Source organism: Aythya ferina, assembly GCF_964211825.1.
Source record: "Aythya ferina genome assembly, chromosome: 2".
NCBI classification, from domain to species: Eukaryota; Metazoa; Chordata; class Aves; order Anseriformes; family Anatidae; genus Aythya; species Aythya ferina.
Window position 1 is genome coordinate 51,891,951 of NC_140297.1, and position 18,628 is coordinate 51,910,578.

At 38.4% G+C, this 18,628-nt stretch overlaps 1 protein-coding gene across 2 annotated transcripts; it reads left to right on the forward strand.

Moving 5' to 3' along the window:
* Positions 1-183: 183 nt before the first annotated feature.
* On the forward strand, positions 184-18,628 carry DEK (DEK proto-oncogene). 2 transcript variants are annotated; one of them, XM_084507449.1, is made up of 11 exons: positions 184-335; positions 1,615-1,761; positions 3,581-3,682; positions 4,187-4,296; positions 7,899-7,993; positions 8,549-8,669; positions 9,711-9,893; positions 12,968-13,100; positions 15,321-15,469; positions 16,792-16,860; positions 17,674-18,628. In XM_084507449.1, exons 2-11 carry the CDS (start codon positions 1,626-1,628, stop codon positions 17,683-17,685), a joined length of 1,110 nt encoding a protein of 369 aa, XP_084363575.1. In that variant the 5' UTR covers positions 184-335; positions 1,615-1,625; the 3' UTR covers positions 17,686-18,628. The 2 variants fall into 2 exon arrangements, with proteins under 2 accessions (XP_084363575.1, XP_084363576.1); XM_084507450.1 differs by lacking the exons at positions 16,792-16,860; positions 17,674-18,628 and adding an exon at positions 15,874-16,231.

The window sequence follows — 18,628 nt, forward strand, 5'->3', positions numbered from 1 at the left end:
CTTCCTCCCCACAAGCCGCTGCCTCCCTCTCTCCCCCTCCAACGGCCGCTTTCACCCCTTAACCGCCGCCCTGAGGCGATTAACACCCTCCCCTCCCCTCCCTCTCCCCTTCCCCTCCCTCCCCGTCCCGTCCCGTCCCCTCAGCCGCCCGCCCGCCCGCCGCGCGCGCCCTGCCCTGACGTCACCGTCGGCGGCGCGGGCGCTGATTGGCCGCCGCCTTCCCGCTTCCTCCTGGCCGGCCGAGAGCCCGCCATTTTGAAAAGCTCGCCGCCGCCGCCGCCTCCCCGCCGGCCCCCGGCACCGGCACCGGCCCCGGGGCTGCAGCCGGAGCTGAGGTGGGTCCGCGCCGCCGCCCCCGCCGGGGGAGGCCCCTCCGGTGCTGAGGGAGCGGCACCGAGGCTCCCGTCCCGCTGCGGGGCCGCCCCGCCGCCGGGCCGCCCGCCGCAGGGCTCCTGAGGCGCTCCCTGTGCCGCCGCCGCCGCCGCGCCTCACGCTGAGGGGGCACGAAGCGTTCGGCTTCCCTCAGCGCCCCCTGCCTGCCTGGGGAGGGGAGGGGAGGGCAGCCAGTGCCGGGTGTTGGCAGAGCACCGCCCCGAGTACCCCCAAATTGAGCTCTCGCCCCCAGAGATGCCTTTTCTACGGGTGGGTTAACGCAGAGGGCTAGGCTTACGTTGTCCTCTCGGTAATAAAGCTCGTGGTCTCACTGCCACCTGCGAGCCTCCACCCGTCTGCCTGTTTTAGTTGTTGTTCCTTGAGTTTGACCTCTTGCAGGTATACTGACTTTAATTTTGGAAAAGAAAAAAAAAAAAGGTTATATTTTTCCTCAGGACCTCAAACGAGTGATGTATGGTGTTCCAGAAGCGTGAACAGTGAATGAATTTGAAAGTTAGAGTCTTATAAACAGAAGAGGTGGGGTGTCGTCCTTTGTTAGGTAGGCGTTCTCTGTCACGAGGGAAATGGCACTCACTAGACTGAGGTATTTAACTTAAAACTTAAGCCATTTGAAGTGCTAGAAAAAGACTCCTGAATATGTTAAATGTGACACGTTAATTAGTTTCTGTTGTGGACTTGCATGTTAAAGCCAAAAAGCATCTCTGAGCCCAAAGTTGTCTCATAGCTATTTGAATTCTGAAAGCAGCATTTACTTTGCCAAATTGCTCGTAACTTTTTTTTTCTCACTTTTCCAATTTCTCATATAAATACCCAGCTTGCTGAATTTATCAGGGGAGTTGTATGCGTAGTTAACTATGATCAGAAATAACTGATAACATGGTGCACTAAAGTTGTGACGTCTTAAAATTTTACTGTTCTTTCTAGTACAGCGCCACTTGCTTTGAGTGGGTGTTTCTGAAAATTTCACCAAGCACGCTTGCAGACACGTGTGTGGAAAGAGCTGATAAACTTTTAAACTTCTTAACCAGGCTAGTTGCAGGATGGATGACAACTTCTGAAACTTATCCCATTGTGTATCTGCAGAATGGTCTAGTTTGTGTCTTAAAGTATGTAACCAGTCTCCGTAGAAGCACTGTGACATTAATTGTACTATACTTAAAAAAAAAAAAAAAAAAAAAGTGTTTTATTTTTGTTTTTAATGTTTGTTTGTTTTTTTTACAGAAACATACACCATGTCTTCTGTTGCTTCATCCAAAGAAGATACAATGTCGTCTGAGAAAGCAGACGAGAAACAACCTGAAGCTGAAAACAAAGCTGAGGAAAGTGATGAAGATGAAGAGGAGGAAGAAGAGGAGGAAGAAGAAAAGGGTACTTGTTTTTTTCTACTGAATAATTTGTGTTTTAGAAATTCTGAGCTTATTGAATGCAGTTGTATGTGTTCTCAGCTAATGTTACAAGAAATATTAAAAGATTCTACAGTGCATCTTTCTCTTGGATCATAAATAATTTCCCAGTAGACTAAAACAGACAAACCTGGAAGCAGCAACACTGATATTCCTCACGCAAGAATGAAGGAATTGCTGGCATCTTGGATTCACACACTAGTGTGTTGTTTTTTTTTGTGGCTGGAAAAACTTTTAGGTGATTGTAAGGTGCAGCATCCTGTATCAAATTATTCACGCAAAAAAAAAAAAAAACATATCCAAGAAAGAATCCTTTTTCTGCCAGTAACACCGTTGGAATAATACAGATATTTTGCCTAACTGCTGTGAATTATTTTATTTGGTACCAAAGCTTATTTATAGTGGTGGGAGAATTCTGTGCAACTAATTTTACCAGTAAAAATTGTGGTATCGGAGTGACAAGGTGGGATTTGTGTTGCAGCATGTAATTGCAGAGGGTAGTCAAGGAATGCCAGCTGTGATGGAGGAGCTACCATGCAATAACATTGGTGTGAAATCCCTAGGCAACTATTTTGCAAATGAAAGCATCCGTGTAAGCAGAGCTGCAGCACTGCATAGTGAAAAGCAAGTCACTGGTGGCCTTAGGTTCCTAAAGGAGCGGAGCTTCGTCTTCTGGAGAGGAAGCAGAAAAATTGTGCTGTTTGGGGAACAACAGAGTAATTAAGTTTTTACAAACAGCTCTTTCTTGTATATGCAAAAGTATGCTCTGCTATGTTGTCAGCAGGTAACTGTCCAGTTTTGATTATGTACATACACGTTATGAAGCTGCTTTTTGTTATGAAGGCTAGAACAGCACTATCTGCTAAAAATAGTGTGACAGGTGCTTTGAGGTCAAGTGTTTTAATATGAAATGTTTAGGTTTGTGAAGCCTTGGGGCTTTTGTCCTTGTTTGGTACTGTTAAAGTAGTGATATGCAATGTATAGATAAAACAATCTAAACATATTCATAGAATCATAGAACAGTTTGGGTTGAAAAGGACCTTAAAGATCATCTAGTTCTAACACCCCTCCAGTAGGAAGGGACACTTTCCAATAGAAGGATTGATCAGTACCAGAATCATTGTGAATAATATCCTTGTAGTAGTGGTGACACTAGTTTTGTGCTCTGCACAGTGTTAGCGCAGCACAGCTGTGTGGGGATTAGTACAGTCCCAGTGTCCTTGTGGGAGGGTTCTGTTTTTGCTGCTGATATGATACTACTTTGTAGGTCCCTGTGCAGCAAGTGGGAAAAGGCTGCAGGCAAGATGGATTCCCCTTTTGCCTATCTGGTAGCATTGTTCTCCCACAAAGAGTGCAACTGTGCCTGTGGGGGCCAGGGGTGGTGCAAGGGGACTGGGAAAAAAAAAAAAAAAAAAAAAGAAAAAAAAAAAAAAACAGCTTTATACCTAAGAAAGGTGATGAAAGGACAGAAGGCTAGGATTCTGAAAATGAATGGTGTTGTCATCTCCATCACGAGGTGCAGTTCTCTTTAGGAAATGTCTTGTCAGTGAGGTTAGGTTGGATGTAGGGTTGTAATTAAGAACTAGAGACTGATACATGGATCTACAAAACCCCCTTGACCTTGTAGCCAAAGGTTTTAAAGTGTAATAGTACTTGGTTATATCATTATCTTTTTTTTTTGAGGGTTTGCCATTGCAATGATTCAGAGTTTTATTGCCTATCACTACAGTGGAATCTGGTCATGTCATGAAAAACACTGTGTTTAAGGAAACCGTATTTTGCAGAAAAGAGCCTTATTGTTGAAGGAAAAAGGGAGAAGAAGAAGGTAGACCGGTTGACCATGCAAGTGTCCTCATTACAAAAAGAACCTTTTACAATTACACCAGGTAAGTTTGACCTCTCACATAAGAATTGTGAGTATTGGGAATTATGACGGAACCTCTCAAATGATAAAACTGTTAATTTGTTGTAGATGAGACCTAACAATCATGATATGTTTTAAAATAGTAAGGCCATTATAGTTATATGAAAACTACCTTTTATTCTCTAATATCCTCTTAAACCATGGGAGTTGCGTAATAATTAAACTTAACCTTGAATAGGTTCTTCAGTATCTAGCCACCACTAAAAACTACAGGAGCATCTAGAATAAAAAGAAATGCCAAGTCTGTGAACCCTGGTATAGGTAGTATCAAATAGGAAAGAGAAAAAATATCACTATTGTGGTGCCTATTTGATAGGAAAAGCCTTCTCTAATGTTTGACCTATTATGTCTGATGCTGTACTGAAATAACTTCTTCATTTTTAAAAAAAATTATAGCTGTTTGAAGTTGTAAATACATACATAAGTATAAATGTGATGATTCACAACTGATTTTTAACTGTTTCAGGAAAAGGACAAAAACTTTGCGAAATTGAAAGGATACAATTCTTTTTGAGTAAAAAGAAGACAGATGAACTTCGGAACCTGCACAAACTCCTCTACAACAGGCCAGGCACTGTAAGAACTTGATATCAATCTTGTATATTTATTAGTTCTCATGCATTGTGAAAAGGTTTGTAGTAAAGTTTTTTGCGTTTGCACATGTGGGTCTGCTTCTTAAGTGTCATTTCTTACAAACTACTTAGAAAACAAATGTTACAGGAATAGTTAATCAAGCCCACAATTTCTCTAACTTCTGTGAACTACTCTCTAAAAATCCCGTGAAAAGATATACTGAATTATAAGCCTGTTTGAACGGAGATTTATTTTTTCCCCCTCTTTGGGTGCAGGGGAGTGGTTCCTTTACTAGGATGAATTGGAAATAATTTGAGTCACATAGTAAAACTGCTGATGTGCAAATCATAGTCAAAGTATTCCATGTCTAGTTACTTTGTTCAATATAGCTTTCTCTCAGTACTACAGTTTCTTTTGTTTGATACCTGTTAGTGCTTTCCACTACATTGTTACCTACCTCATCATTTTCTCCTTTAACATGCACAAAGCAAGAGAAAGTAAAACCACATTAATATGTAAAGACTTTATAGTCATTTTTTCATTTATTTAAAATAAGATTCAACAAAAATATTAGTTAAAAATTGATATGCTTGCATATATATATATCTTAAAATTGAGACCTAAACATATAACAGCAAATCTTTCTTGGAGCCTTTTAAGTACCATTGATCTTGCCTTAAATTTCAGAGTAAGTATGACCCAGTTTCTTTCCTAAAAGGAATGAAATGGACATTGGGAAATTAAGGCAGATTAAACTTTACCATTTCAATGCACTTACTGTATTTAGAGGAATTTATTTTTAAGCTGCTCTTATCTTCTGGAAACTTAAATAGCTAGCACAGAAATCAAGAACTGAGTAGTACAAGTGCATGCTAGTTATAGTGTCTTGGACCACTGCTGCAAATGCAATGCTTGTTTAAATGGCAAAGCAAAGATCCATTATCTGAAGTACTCAGAAAAAAGAACAATATATATTCATTAAAAGCTATTTCTGTGAATTATGGTATTTATTCAGTGTGGCAATAAACAAGAGAACTTCTAGCTCAGTGCATGCAGAGGTTTGCAAACATTTGGATTGTTCTGCAGTGGAATTTAATTTTGGTTTGAAAGGTGGAATGACAGAACCAGGTAACTTCCTGATTTAACTAGCTTTATTTATAGTGGAAGGTTTGAAACTGCATCCATTTATCCTTCTTGAAACCATTAACACTTTTACATTACACTTGATACATTAACACATTAACCTTCTTCCAGTGGTGGTACTGGGATACCATTACCTCAGAGTCCCTCTCTCCCACTTTAACTCACAGGTCTGAGGCATGACTCATTGAAGGGACTATAAAGTTTATTGTTTTGCAGCGAGCTACTAAGAAACTAACAACTCCATTATACTGTTTTATTGGTTACTAAATCAATTATTAATGTATAATGTAATCAACTGACAGACACATGACTATTAGCAGTTTCACAGTTATGTGCAAAATGATATAAATTGCTATTTAACACACTTAAATCTTACTAGCTAGACACAACTGCAATTGAAATACAGCTCTCACTGTTCCCTCCCAAACTGCATTTGGATGCAATTCCACCCCACCTTGCTCTGCCCTCTCACATACAGTCTTATGGGCATTAGTGCTGGAGAACCCAACCAGTTGCTTAAAAAGGATTGCTCTAGAGTCCCTGTGGTCTCAGTCTTTAGGGCACCCTCGCTACATTCAGTAGGTGTCCACGTTCCTGCTACCCAAAGCGTGGGGTTTCTGATGCAGTCACCTGAGCAATTTCTGCCTTGTACACTACCGATATGGTTCCCTAGGTACAAGTGGCCCTGCAAAGTTCTGCTCTCCAGCAGGTCACCTAAACACCCGTTCAGTTGTCTGGTTCATTCTGATTACGCGTGGCTTATGTGTAACAAACCTATTTAAGGTAAACTGGTTTGCTTAACCTCCAGTTGCTCTATCTACTTCATGCCACTGAAGTACAAGTACTTTTCTTAGCTTATACACAGTCCACATAGCATGAAAAATCCTGCTTTGTTGTTTTTGAGCTTACACAGCATCCTGCTGCCTTAGTTGCTTGGTTACAAATCATTGCCCTTGATGTATTCTTAGAACAATCTTCTGATTTCCTGCGAAGTTTTGATACACCTGCAGGATGTTTTGTTTGTGGATATCCAGTAGCATCGTCTGTTGAAGTGACTGAGATAGAACTCTGTCATGTCACAGTGTATATCTTCCACCTATTAATCATCACCTGTTTATCATGGAAAGTTTCTCTCTTAAATAACTGTATCTGTTCTGTTTCTCTACTCATTTTTCAGTAACGCTTGTTTTCTAACATAAAACGTGATAGGTTGCAACCTTGTGTTGAAAGCTTATGTTATAACACAAAGTATGCCCCATCGCTCATTGACCAGAGTCAGTATTTTACGAACTATTTAATACTGCTTTTATTGCCTTCAGTTACAGTTATATTATAAGAATATTCCTAGTCCTAGAAAAATTCTCAAATATGTTGAAGATTTACTGTATTTCCATTAATTTTTGTGAAAGCAATGCCTCTGACCTAAAAGATGAGAATATATTTAGTTGCTTCAAAATAGATTCCATTCGACTATATATCAGCACAGTTTCATCCAAAGCTATAATCAGAACAGTAGGAAGCTCAGAAAGATCTTTAAGGTCATGAAAGATCAGGTGTTGTTTTGTATGCACAGTCTGTATGTGCTCTGGAAAGTAATTAACATTTTCAGTAAAACATACCGGTATCATCCCTTTGTTTTCTTAAGGTGCTGGGTAAAGATTATTTTCTTGGGAAAAGGAGCTTAGCTTTGGTAAAATTTTAAACTAATGGAGTAACACCAGAAACAAAACTTATAATCCAGTTGAAAGTGATTTCAAGTTATTCTTGATGATGTTAAAAAATCTCAGAAGAATAAGATCTGGGGATTCTTTTAAATTGCTTTTTTGTTTAGAGGAGTTGGAGAAAAATCGAAGCACGTAATATAGTTTAGGATCTAAATGGGAGTCATTTCCAACTGTAAGGGCTATTGCAATGAAGGTTCAGTCCTGTTCAGACTGAAGGTTTAATGGTCAACCTAGTAAATTGGGTGGTATGTAAATGTGAAAATTGGTCATGCTAGGGAAGAGGTTCAAATATACGATCACAATCCTATGAAGACTAAAAAAGCAAATAAAGCAAATCTCCCTAGTAGGTCATATAGTAAAAGCCAAACTCACTATTCTATAACAAAATACATGGTATAAATCATGTGACAGGCTTCCAGTGATCATAGTTGTGCAAACGTAAATAATAATGCAGTGCATTCTAAACAAGCTCAAAATGGCAGGTGATTTTACCAGGTAAGTTATTAAAATGAATCAAGGCCTCTGGAACTTAATTGTTGTAGTTATCAGTCATAGGCTGTCATGAGGTAAACGAAAGCATAAACTGTATAAATATTTTTTGAAAGCAGATATAAGCTTTCATCAACAGAAAGCTAAATGCTAGAACGGATTTTTCTTGTATGAAAAGTTAACAAACATAATTGGATGACATATTTTAAGGTACCCCTAAAGGAAAGTAATCTGTGTGTTCTGTTCTAGGTTGCTTCCCTAAAGAAGAATGTGGGTCAGTTCAGTGGGTTTCCATTTGAAAAAGGAAGTGACCAATACAAAAAAAAGGAGGAAATGTTAAAAAAGTAATAATCTCTATTGCTACTTAATATAGTCTGACTCATACTCTACATTCTTTCTATTTTCAAAATTTTGCTTCACAAAGTTTATGTTGCACTCCATTCATGGTGCAAACTTTCATCCCTTTCACCCCTCTGTGTCTCACAACCTGTCTTCTTCAAACTCTAAACCATTTCTGCTCGTTGTATATTAAAAGTATGGTATTATTCCTAGAACTGTTGTCAAATAAATGTAGTGATTTGTAGCAACTAACATAACAAATAGGTGGTTTTTTGTTTTGTTTATTTGTTTTTAAGTGTTTCCACTGCAAAAACACCTATTTCAAAAATACAACTTTTTCCTCACATAAGCACCTTCTCTATCAACAGAAGTGGCTGCAGCTTGGTTGTTATGGACTGAAAGGGTTTAAAAATGTAAGCCAGTATAGCCAGTCATAACAAATGGAAGAATTTCAGGTTGCAGACATAAGCCAGGCAGCAGCTTCCAGCAGTCAAATGTTGATCTATCATTTATGAAGTGATACTGAATCCTTTTTTTTCCCCTCTTACTCCTACCTCCAGATTTAGAAATGCGATGTTGAAAAGTATCTGTGAAGTTCTTGATTTGGAAAGATCGGGAGTTAACAGTGAACTGGTAACCAGGATCTTAAACTTCTTGATGCACCCAAAATCTTCAGGCAAGGTGAGATACAGATTGCTACACTTGTTTTTATAGCTCTATTCTAGTGAAAAATGCAGCTGTCTCCATTCTTGAAAGTGCGTAGTACTACTACTGCAGACATCCTAAATGTACCTGCTCAAGCTTGCTAAGGATCTTAAGGGTGAGAACTTTGATAGAAGATGCTTACATGTAGGAGCACTTGTCATACACTGTTACCACTGAAAAGCATGTGTGAAGCTAATTAGGAACATCCATACCTAAAGCCCATAAGTGGCTTCTGCCTTGTGGGTGGATGGGACAGAATGCACATAATACATAATCAGGAAAGAAAAAAAAAGTGTCAGAGCAAAGAAATAAAACATGAAAACACAGGAAAATAAACAGATGTACCTGGGCACACCACATGTTGACAAGTGTGTGTAATCACACTCAAAATGGAATTTATTGCAGGGCTGGGAATATTTGCTTTATATATTCTAATGCACTGCATTCAGCTGCCAAGACTACTAAACTATCAGTAATCTTCTTCAACACCCAGTTTTCAATCTAAAATCAATACTGAACTAGTCAGACTATTGCTCAGGAAATTTAAATTTATTCCCAGCATACAGTGGTAACTAATAGGAACAAGTCAGCATATTGCCTTAGGCACGCTGGTACCAAGTGACGACAAAATGCAATTTTGTATGACCTGGAAAGTTGTCATCTAACTTGTTGCTAGAAGAAAAAGTTTGCCTTTGTGGGTAATGTAAAAGATTCCTTCTAAATTGTTCTTTCTTGTTTCCCTTCCCTAGTCCTTGACAGTGGAAGATTTGTTCCATTATGGGAGTAAAAGGGATGCTTAGTTTATAAGTGAACTTAAGTTTCATTTTACTCTGATTTACCCCTGTACTATGAATTTCTGCTTATGGTATAAAAGTCGCATGTACAATTGGTCTTTTTTTTGTTATGACAACGTAAAGACCTCTGTACTTAGCATTCTTTCACATGATTTGGAGGTATTTATACATTTCAAAACTCACTTTTGTATTCCTACTTGAATAACACATCCCTGTCTCTCAGCCATTGCCAAAGTCCAAAAAAACACCAAGTAAAGGTGGCAAAAAGGAGCGCAGTAGCACTGGAACAACAAGAAAAGCAAAACGCACCAAGTGTCCAGAGATCTTGTCAGATGAATCTAGCAGTGAGGAAGATGAAAAGAAGGAAAAGGATGAGTCTTCAGAGGAAAAAGAAAGTGAAGAGGAGGTAATGAGGATTTTTGTTGTTGTTTTTCAACATAGGGCTAAAAATACTTGTCTGCAATTTGTCACTGTGGTTGTTATCAACTGGTAATTCTTGGAACACCCAAGGTTGGGAGGTAAGTGATGTTTTACTGAATGAATGGCTTGAAAGTGAAACATTGAAAAGGGACCACATCTTCAGTTTTTGAGGGATTGTCATGATTTCTTTGTGCATTAAAATTGGAGAATCAATAAGGCAAAGGTTCTGATTTTTGTATATATATACACACTGTACAAACCATTTGCTCTATGTCGTTTAGGAGCAGTCAGGGTTTCAAGTGCAATTGAAACTTATTCTTAATTGTTAACTTAATTCTTACATCATTTTGTGAAGATTTTATTAATATGATTTTCATTTAAAAGAGAGAAAATTCTAGGATTTTTTGTGTGTGTCTATGTGTGTAGGGTTTGATTGGTTATCTAGGAGTTAACTTTGAACTTAGTAGATGTCCCTAAGCTACTCAGCTGCATTGTTTCCAGATCTGGGTTCCACATTTCCTCTGGATTGTGTCATAATTTCTCTTTTAAGAGTTCTGTGTCTTGGATCACAAAGGTAAAGGGAGCAACATAGTAAGCAGCCTTACAGAGATCCCTGCAGTCTCCAGAGTGTTCTCACCTCGCTATTTGTAGTTCTTCTGTATTTTCTTTGAAATTTATTTCGGTTTTCCATAGAAGGAGAGAAATTAAATGAACTTTATATTTAAATTCAAGCTATCTATCTATGTGCATTCCCTTTCAGGCCAGTACTTACAGAATAGGCACACGGAGAGCCAGTGTAAGTGTACAGATGCCACTGATTTGTCCTTGTGCCTGAAGCATGGTAAAAAGAAATGAGAAGGAACTACAGTCTCCATCTTATGCTGTATTTTGATTTAGACAGTACTGCCTTTTTAGCTGTAATCAAAGCCCTGAAACAAACAGCAATTAGTCAACTAGTGTCAAAGAAAATTCTTTATGTAAGCTACAGAGCCTTTGGCTGTAAAGTGTGACCATTATTTACTTGGGTTGCATTCCCTCTACTGCAGTGCAAGTGTAACCCTAAGTAAATAGTCTGAGTTGTAGAAAATAGTAACAAAAGTCTTTTGTTAGAAAGCTGATGTATGTAACTTCAACTGTTGATGCAAACACTGTCATTTTGACAGGTGCTCATTTTAACTTTAAAGTTTGTTCAAGGAAATTCCTCACATCTCCGTAAAACAAACTTAATTTCTAAATTTCTTCCCCCAGAAATAGTAAGTCAAAGGAGGGCTGAAATGCTAAAAGTTAATTTTATATTTGTTCATCTCTTCAGCAGTACAGTCTTCCTGCTGTGAGGAAAGGAACGTGGCTTTCAGAGCCAGGAGTCTGCTTTTAGAAACTTTTTCAAGAACTCGAGTATTTAAGGAAAAAAAAGTAAACCCTATTGATCTAACTGGGTCTTCTTTGTCTTCTTTCAAAAGGTAGGAGTTAGATGTCTGCCAGGCAATAGCTGAGTGCACTGTAGTCTTTGGAAAATGAAGCTGATTTGCATGAAACAAAAGCTTAATTACTACAAAAAGACTGTTGTGTCAGATCAGTTTGGATATAGGAAATGGTGAAGTAGTAAATGTGTACCTTTGTACAACTTTGAGATGACAGCATTTTAAAAATGCTAGGTTTATGATACTCCTTCACATACTACAGGTTGAAGGATGCAGGTAAGGTATTTGCTTTGTAACCCCATTTCTGTTGGATTCTGGGGCATGGAGTGGCTGAAATAGAGTTAAGAGCCTCTCTTGATTGCAGTTTGTTTTGTTTTTGTTTTTTTTTTTAAATCTTACCTGGAAGTAGAAAATGTCTGAAATACTTTTGTGTGCTGAGGGAGCATAATTTTGTAAAAGCTTAAATGTGAGTGCTGGTTTTAACCTTTGACTTTGTAGCTAGTGATAGAACTTCAACAGAAACTCAGAAGTTAATGGGGTGATTATTGATTGTATTTCCTGAATTTCAACAACGAAGGTCTGAATTCTTTACTTAATCACTGTTGTGTAGTTATATAGTTGCAAGTGTGATTATAAGCAAGCAAGCTGATATAAATAGACATATTCCGGTTTATTGAATACTAGTTTCATGGGTTGTATCAGGTACTAATGGGAAAAGTGGTTGAAAGTTGTATGAACTAATCGTAATTTTTTTAGGTGTGATAGTTTGCTCAGTTGACTACACTGCCATTTAAAATGTTAATTACTTATGAATTTAGTAACTTTAGTTGATTGGTTTTGTTTTATGATGTTCCTTCTCTGTACTCCTGCTCAAGGTTTTCTATTTGTTTCTGTGAGGAAAGTTTTCAGCCTTGTCAGAAATACTATGTAAAGATTTTTGTGTGTTAAGCACGCAGTTTTGTGCCAAAAATGCAATGCACTGATAGTGTCTATATGTATAAAGACATCAGTATGTATTAATGTTCCCAATTTCCCCTGCTGGTAGTAACTTAATGCAGTAACTTTTTGAGTTTATTAATCACAATAACTGGTCAAATTAAGTATTAGCACATGCAGTTCTTCTCAACTAGTGCGAAAAGAATTAGTCGCATGTAGTCCTAGGGAGTGATAGGATCTAGAAATTAATTGAACACAATGTGCTGGTTTTTGTGTGTAAGAAGTTTTATAAGCTAGTTACAGCTAACTATGACTTTGAGCAACCTGATCTAAAAGAAAGTGTCCCCGCCTATGTCAGAGGGGTTGGAGCTAGGTGTTTGTTTTGTTTTTTTTTAAAGTTCTTTCCAACCCAAACCATTCTGTGCTAGTGAATTGCAAATGGTACGTTGTAGCACAACTAAATTACTGATATCATCAAAAAGTTCTAGCTGTTTGAGTCTGTGTAGAGGAACAACGTGAAATTTAAAAAAATTTGAACATATTCCCTCTATGGTGTAGAGGTAGAAATTGAGTTACTACATTTTACTAGCAATCTGTTGATTCAGTTTGTATCAACAATGGAAATCATCCCTTCTGTTGAAAAGGGGAATGGATTGTTCAGTTAGAAACCACGATTTTAATCTTCCGTTTTCCTTCTTTATAGGCCCCTAGAAAAGCATCCAAAAGAGAAAAGTCTAAAAAGATGACTTCCAAACCCAAGAAAGCTGTGAAGGGTGCTAACGTCAAGAAGGCAGACAGCAGCACTACTAAAAAGAATCAGAACAGTTCTAGAAAAGGTAAATGCTTTAAATCTTTCCTGGTGTGTTGTCTTATAGCTTAACGGAGATGTTTATTAGAAGGCAGGTTTCTTTACCTGGTTATGAAGGAAAACGTAATCTGGTAAATAATGGACTTGCTGCTTGATGTGTCTTTCCTTGAAATGGTAATATTTTAAAAATGTTCTGTTCTGGGTATACCTTTATATAACTTATGTGCATACATATTTTACTTGCCTAATCATTGAAAGTATCAACCTAGTTCTGTCTTCTGCTGGAAGAATATTAGTGAAATTCTGTTAGTGCCTCTATAGGGACTTTAATCTTATAATTGATACTTTATTGTATATCCCGCTGCGTGTGCCTCTTACTCAGCAGCCCAATGTGGTTTTGGTAACATAGGTAGGGGTTGTATGTGCATCCTGTTGCTCTTAGTTTTCTCATATCTGACAATGTACATAGAAGGTACACATGCAGTATACCATGTAGAGGTTCCAGCAGTGTTATCAGGGACAGACTGGTTTCTTTCGAAGCAACTTGTCAGAAAAGGACCTGTGGTAGGGGGAAATGGTTCCTACAGGCACTGAGCTGAGCCCTAGTGAGCAGTGTGCCCCTGTGACAAGGAAAGCCAACGACACTCTGGGCTGGTTCAGCAAGTGTGTAGCCAGCTGGCTGAGGGAATTAGTGCAATTAATTATTGCCCCGTGTTGAGCACTTGTCAGCCTGCCCTGGGAGTGCTGTGCCCAGCTTTGGGCTCCCTTGTACAAGGTGGGTGCGGACAGCCTGGAGTGGAGGGAGGGCCAGCAAGGTGACAGGGCTGGAGCACATGCTGCAGGGGGTGCTGAGCAAGCTGGGCTCCTCCAGCCTTCGGAAGAGCTGGGTAAATGGGGACCGTGCTGCAGCCTGCGGCTGCTGAGTGGGAGAGGAAAGGCAAGGCAGGGCCAGGCTCTGATCAGAGGTGTGCGGTGAGAGGATGGGAAGCACAGGCATGAGCTGCCATCAGGGACGTTGCAGTTGAATGTTAGGAGAAGCAAAGCCTCACCATGAGGGTGTTCCCCCAGAAGAGGGGCCTGGAGCAGTTGTAGCATTGCCCTTTGTTGGAGGTGTTCTTGCAGGAAGCCAAGCAAGCCACTCCACTGTCCCCATTCCCAGAGGCAGCTTAAACCAGATCATCTCCAGAGGTCCCTCCCAGCCTTAAATGCTCTGACCTGCTATGAGTAAACAGCCGTGCCTCTGTCCCAGTTGCTCTGTGTTACTAATCCAGCACGTATCCGGATGCTGCTGACAGTTCACTTAATGCCAGCACCAGCACACGTATGGTACAGAACACGCAGCAATTCAGACCGACTGCCCTGTTTGTCAGTGTGTTGACAGTCACAACTCCCAGTCATAGAGCTATGCTAAACTTCTTTCATAGCCTAATTTCTCAGCAGTTACCTAGCCTGTGCTGAACTCAGTTTTTGTTTGTCTGCCGGCAGTAATAATGTGATTCTGTGTCTGTGTACATTTCATTTTGCCGTCACAAATACATGTTATAGATGTGCTTTACATATAGCTGTACATTACATAAAGTAAGCATCATTTCTTCTTTATTCCTACTCTATTTCTGTTTTGAGTGTATGTTCACCCTACAAAAACTAAAATGTTAAGTACATCTTTCTGAATGCTCATTCAGTAGAAGTGTTGGCATCTGCTCTGACGATCTGTGCCTCCTCTGGGAGTAGAGGAACTGAGTGGAAGTTAGAGTCACTCAATCTCATTTTTTTTGTTTCTGGAAAGGATTGTAGGAGTCTTATCTGTACTTCCTCTTGGCATAGTTTTTCTGATGGCATGTTTATTTTTACAACATTACAAAATTACAAGACCTTAATGGGCAGCACTGCTGGGGAAAAATAAATCAAAACTCCTTTTTGAAGCAGATAAGTACTGTTAGGTACATAAAGCCTCGTTATAATAAACTTCTTTCTAGTTTGATAGATGAGTGTAATTGGTCCCATACTTCCTAGAGTACATACTGATTTGTAAACTAGTAGTTCATGGACAGTGATGCAGAGTCCTAAATAAAGGTAATACTGACAGCACTAGCTTTGATTTTAAAGCAATGGTCTGGCAAGATAAGCATTTTGAGGAGATCATCTGCATCAGTTGTTTGGGAAAAGTTCTGGTGACTTCTGTTTTGGGAGAAGAAGGCAGGCAAATTTAAAATCTTGTATTACAACTCAAATTATTCTTCATATTTAGAAAGTGAGTCCGAGGATAGTTCAGATGATGAACCTTTAATTAAAAAGCTGAAGAAACCACCCACAGATGAAGAACTAAAGGAAACTGTCAAGAAATTGCTGGCCAATGCAAACTTGGAGGAGGTCACAATGAAACAAATTTGCAAGGAGGTAAGCAAATGATTTTGCAATCTTTTTTTTTCTTTTAGATAGTGAGTTGTCTATAAACAAACTTTTGTGATCGTTTTTTAATCAATTGTGGCTTGTGCTCTGCATAATTTTTTTCTGAAACAGTGTTTTTGCATTGATTTATTTACTTACCAACAGCTACAGCAAGGTGATCCTTAATTTTAAGTTATGCAGCACTGATGCTCCACACAAGAATGGAAATCTCTAAATCAAAATGAGCTATGTGGAAAGTAGCAGTATTACCTCCAAAACTGCTGTGTACAAAACTGCAAGTGTTAGAGCTGTTGACATAGTGCAGCAGTTTTCTACTGTCAAAGGGGGAGGGCTGTGTCCTGCTCTGTGCACATTTTTCCTGCTCACCTTGCTCTTCCTCTATTCTCTTTGAGTCCATTCAGTGCTAACCTGCCACCAAAAGATGAATAGTTGTCAGCTGAGTTAGTGAATTCAATGGGTTCAGCAAAGGAGTCATTAAGCGTCAGAACAGGAGCCAGGAAGGAACGTGGATGGAAAAGGGAAGCGACCACCAAGCAGACAATACCGTTAGTTTGGCACTTCTACAGTCATTTAACTCACATGTTTGTTTTCTTGGTACTTCCACAAAGTTATCTTAAGAAAACTAAACCAGCAGTTCATCTTAGGAGAAAGCTGTACATTTGTATCCTGTACAAACGTCTGTTCATGTCTACAGTCATTCCAGAATGTCTGAAACTTGTAGTGGAATAAAGTATTCTGCATTGATTGTCAGTATTGGCATCTAGTTTTTGTTTCTGTGGTATCTCTCCACACCCTAATCCTGGTGGTTAGCCAAAGAGTAGTTGTAATGTAGCACTTAAATATTTTGACTGTTATGTTAGTGACTTTGAGGATCACAATTTCACTTTTTTACCAAAAACAAATAAAAACTTTGGGTTTTGTTTTTTCCTATTATTATTTTTAGCTTCCAACCCTAATGCAGGAGGCATCTGTCTACTTAGACAGCATGTAAGACAAAACCTGGAAAATTCTTAATTTTCCTGACATGGCAAGATAGGCATTCCCATTCGTTTATCTGTTGTGATAATAGAACCAATTTATTTGGTGACCAAACATAAAAAAAAAAAAAAAAATACATGCATTTAATTTTTGTGATGAAAATTAGAGCAGGAAAATCGCTTACTATAATTAACAGAGGGAATTTTGACAGTTGTACTACTGTCAATTAAAACACCAATTTTTGTCCTAATTTCATTTAAGCTTCTTCTATTCATACAACACATTGAATTCAAGTAACTTGAGGTTGTATTTTTTTATTCTTTTATTTTTAGGTGTACGAGAACTATCCTAGTTATGATTTATCTGACAGAAAAGACTTCATTAAAAAAACAGTCAAAGAGGTAAAGACCCTTATTGTTTAGAAAAGTTTCTATATTTTTTTGCAGTCTGTTAAAAATTGGCATGGCATCCTTTTACACTGGTTTTAATAGCCTCCTGTATAGTATTGGAGGTACCCCAAACTTCAGTTTCTGATAAATGTGAATAGTTCTGGGGGGGGCAGAGTGTTTTCCTGTATTCCTCTTCCTAAAATAACTGGTCCACACCTTTTTTTGGATAGCATTTCAGTACTACTTCATGAGTTTCTTTCATAAGCAGAACTAAAACTATAGTTACAGTATTTTTGATGACTTCTGACTGTCTGAAAGCCATGCATTTTCTTTTAATTGCAGCCTTGGCTGCAGGTTGCCACACAAGTCATGCACTGATCATGTACATTTATAGATAACACAGGAGGTTGTATAAGCTCTGCAGATGAGAAAGCTCTGGCAATAAGAGAAAGCAAAAAGGATAAAGATAAATAGGTTTTCTTTGCATGTGCCTGTCTTCACATGCTTCTGAGAGCACAGTATGATGCTGCCTTTGAGTTTTTCTTTTTTCATGTGGCTTTATTTGCAGATGTTGAAATAATTCATGGCTGTCTAGAACATAGCTGTACCTGTGTGCTGTGCATATATATGTACGTCATTACCACCAAAAGGCATAAATAAGAGCAATCTGTCTGATGCAGGGATGTTCTTGTTTGTTTTTTGTGTTTCTTTTTTTTTTTTGTGATAGCAAAAGTAGAGTATTTTCTTCATAGTCTGATGCTAAAGGAGAGGCTATATGTAATTGGTTTTAGAGAAAGGAGAAAACTAATACACTTCTCATTTCAGTTGATTTCATGATCTGGTTTGACTGGGAAATGGAAGATTCCTGATTTTATGTTCCCATGGATTTGAAGATCTGATAGGCACCAGCAAAAGGAAAGTGTCTTACCCTTGTGGTATTTAGTCAGAGCTGATTCTGCTGATCTAATACAAAGAGTGTTGATGTAAATCATGTTGTGTATCTTTTTTTTTTTTTTAAACTAAACATGCATTTGATGCAGTTTTTAGTTGAACATACTTAAGTTTTGTGCATGGCAATAAGCGTTCCCTTTTTATAGTTTTTGTACATTTTGAATTGCTTTGTATAATTAGATTCATTAGACATCATAGTTTAGTCTGCCTTACTAGCTTGCAGAAGATTTTAAGATGAAGATGAGAGCTGTTTATCTGTGGATATACATGCAGAGACTGGAATATCGCAGTATTGGTTATTAAAAACTATTTTGAATACATATCCATTCTGAAAATACCAAGAGTTAATCACATGTTAATGTCTTTTATATTCTGATACATTCTACAGATGCAGAGTTATTCTAAATCTGGATTACTGTCTTGCATGTGTAGGCACTGAGACAACTGTTAGAGCATGGTAACTAATTCGCATATAGATGTTATTTTTGTACTTTTAAAAGGCTTTCTGTTGTGTATATAAAGTTATTTCAGATTTCTTTTGTGCAAATCAGTTTTTTAATCTTGTAATCTTGGAGGATTTATGACATGAAATGTCACTGTTCAGCAGTGAGGCTGTGATGAAGAGTGGGATACAGAAGTTTTGTGAAACTACAAATGAGTTGAGGTTTTACAGTGTTTTTCCCATCTTACCTTGTACAGAAATGAAACTGTAGTTTTATACTTAAGCTTTTCAGCATTTAACTTTGTACAAAGACTACAGGTACATTTGTTTCAATGGTTTGACATACTAAATAAAATCCCTCTAAAGTCTACATGGGAAACTTTCAAA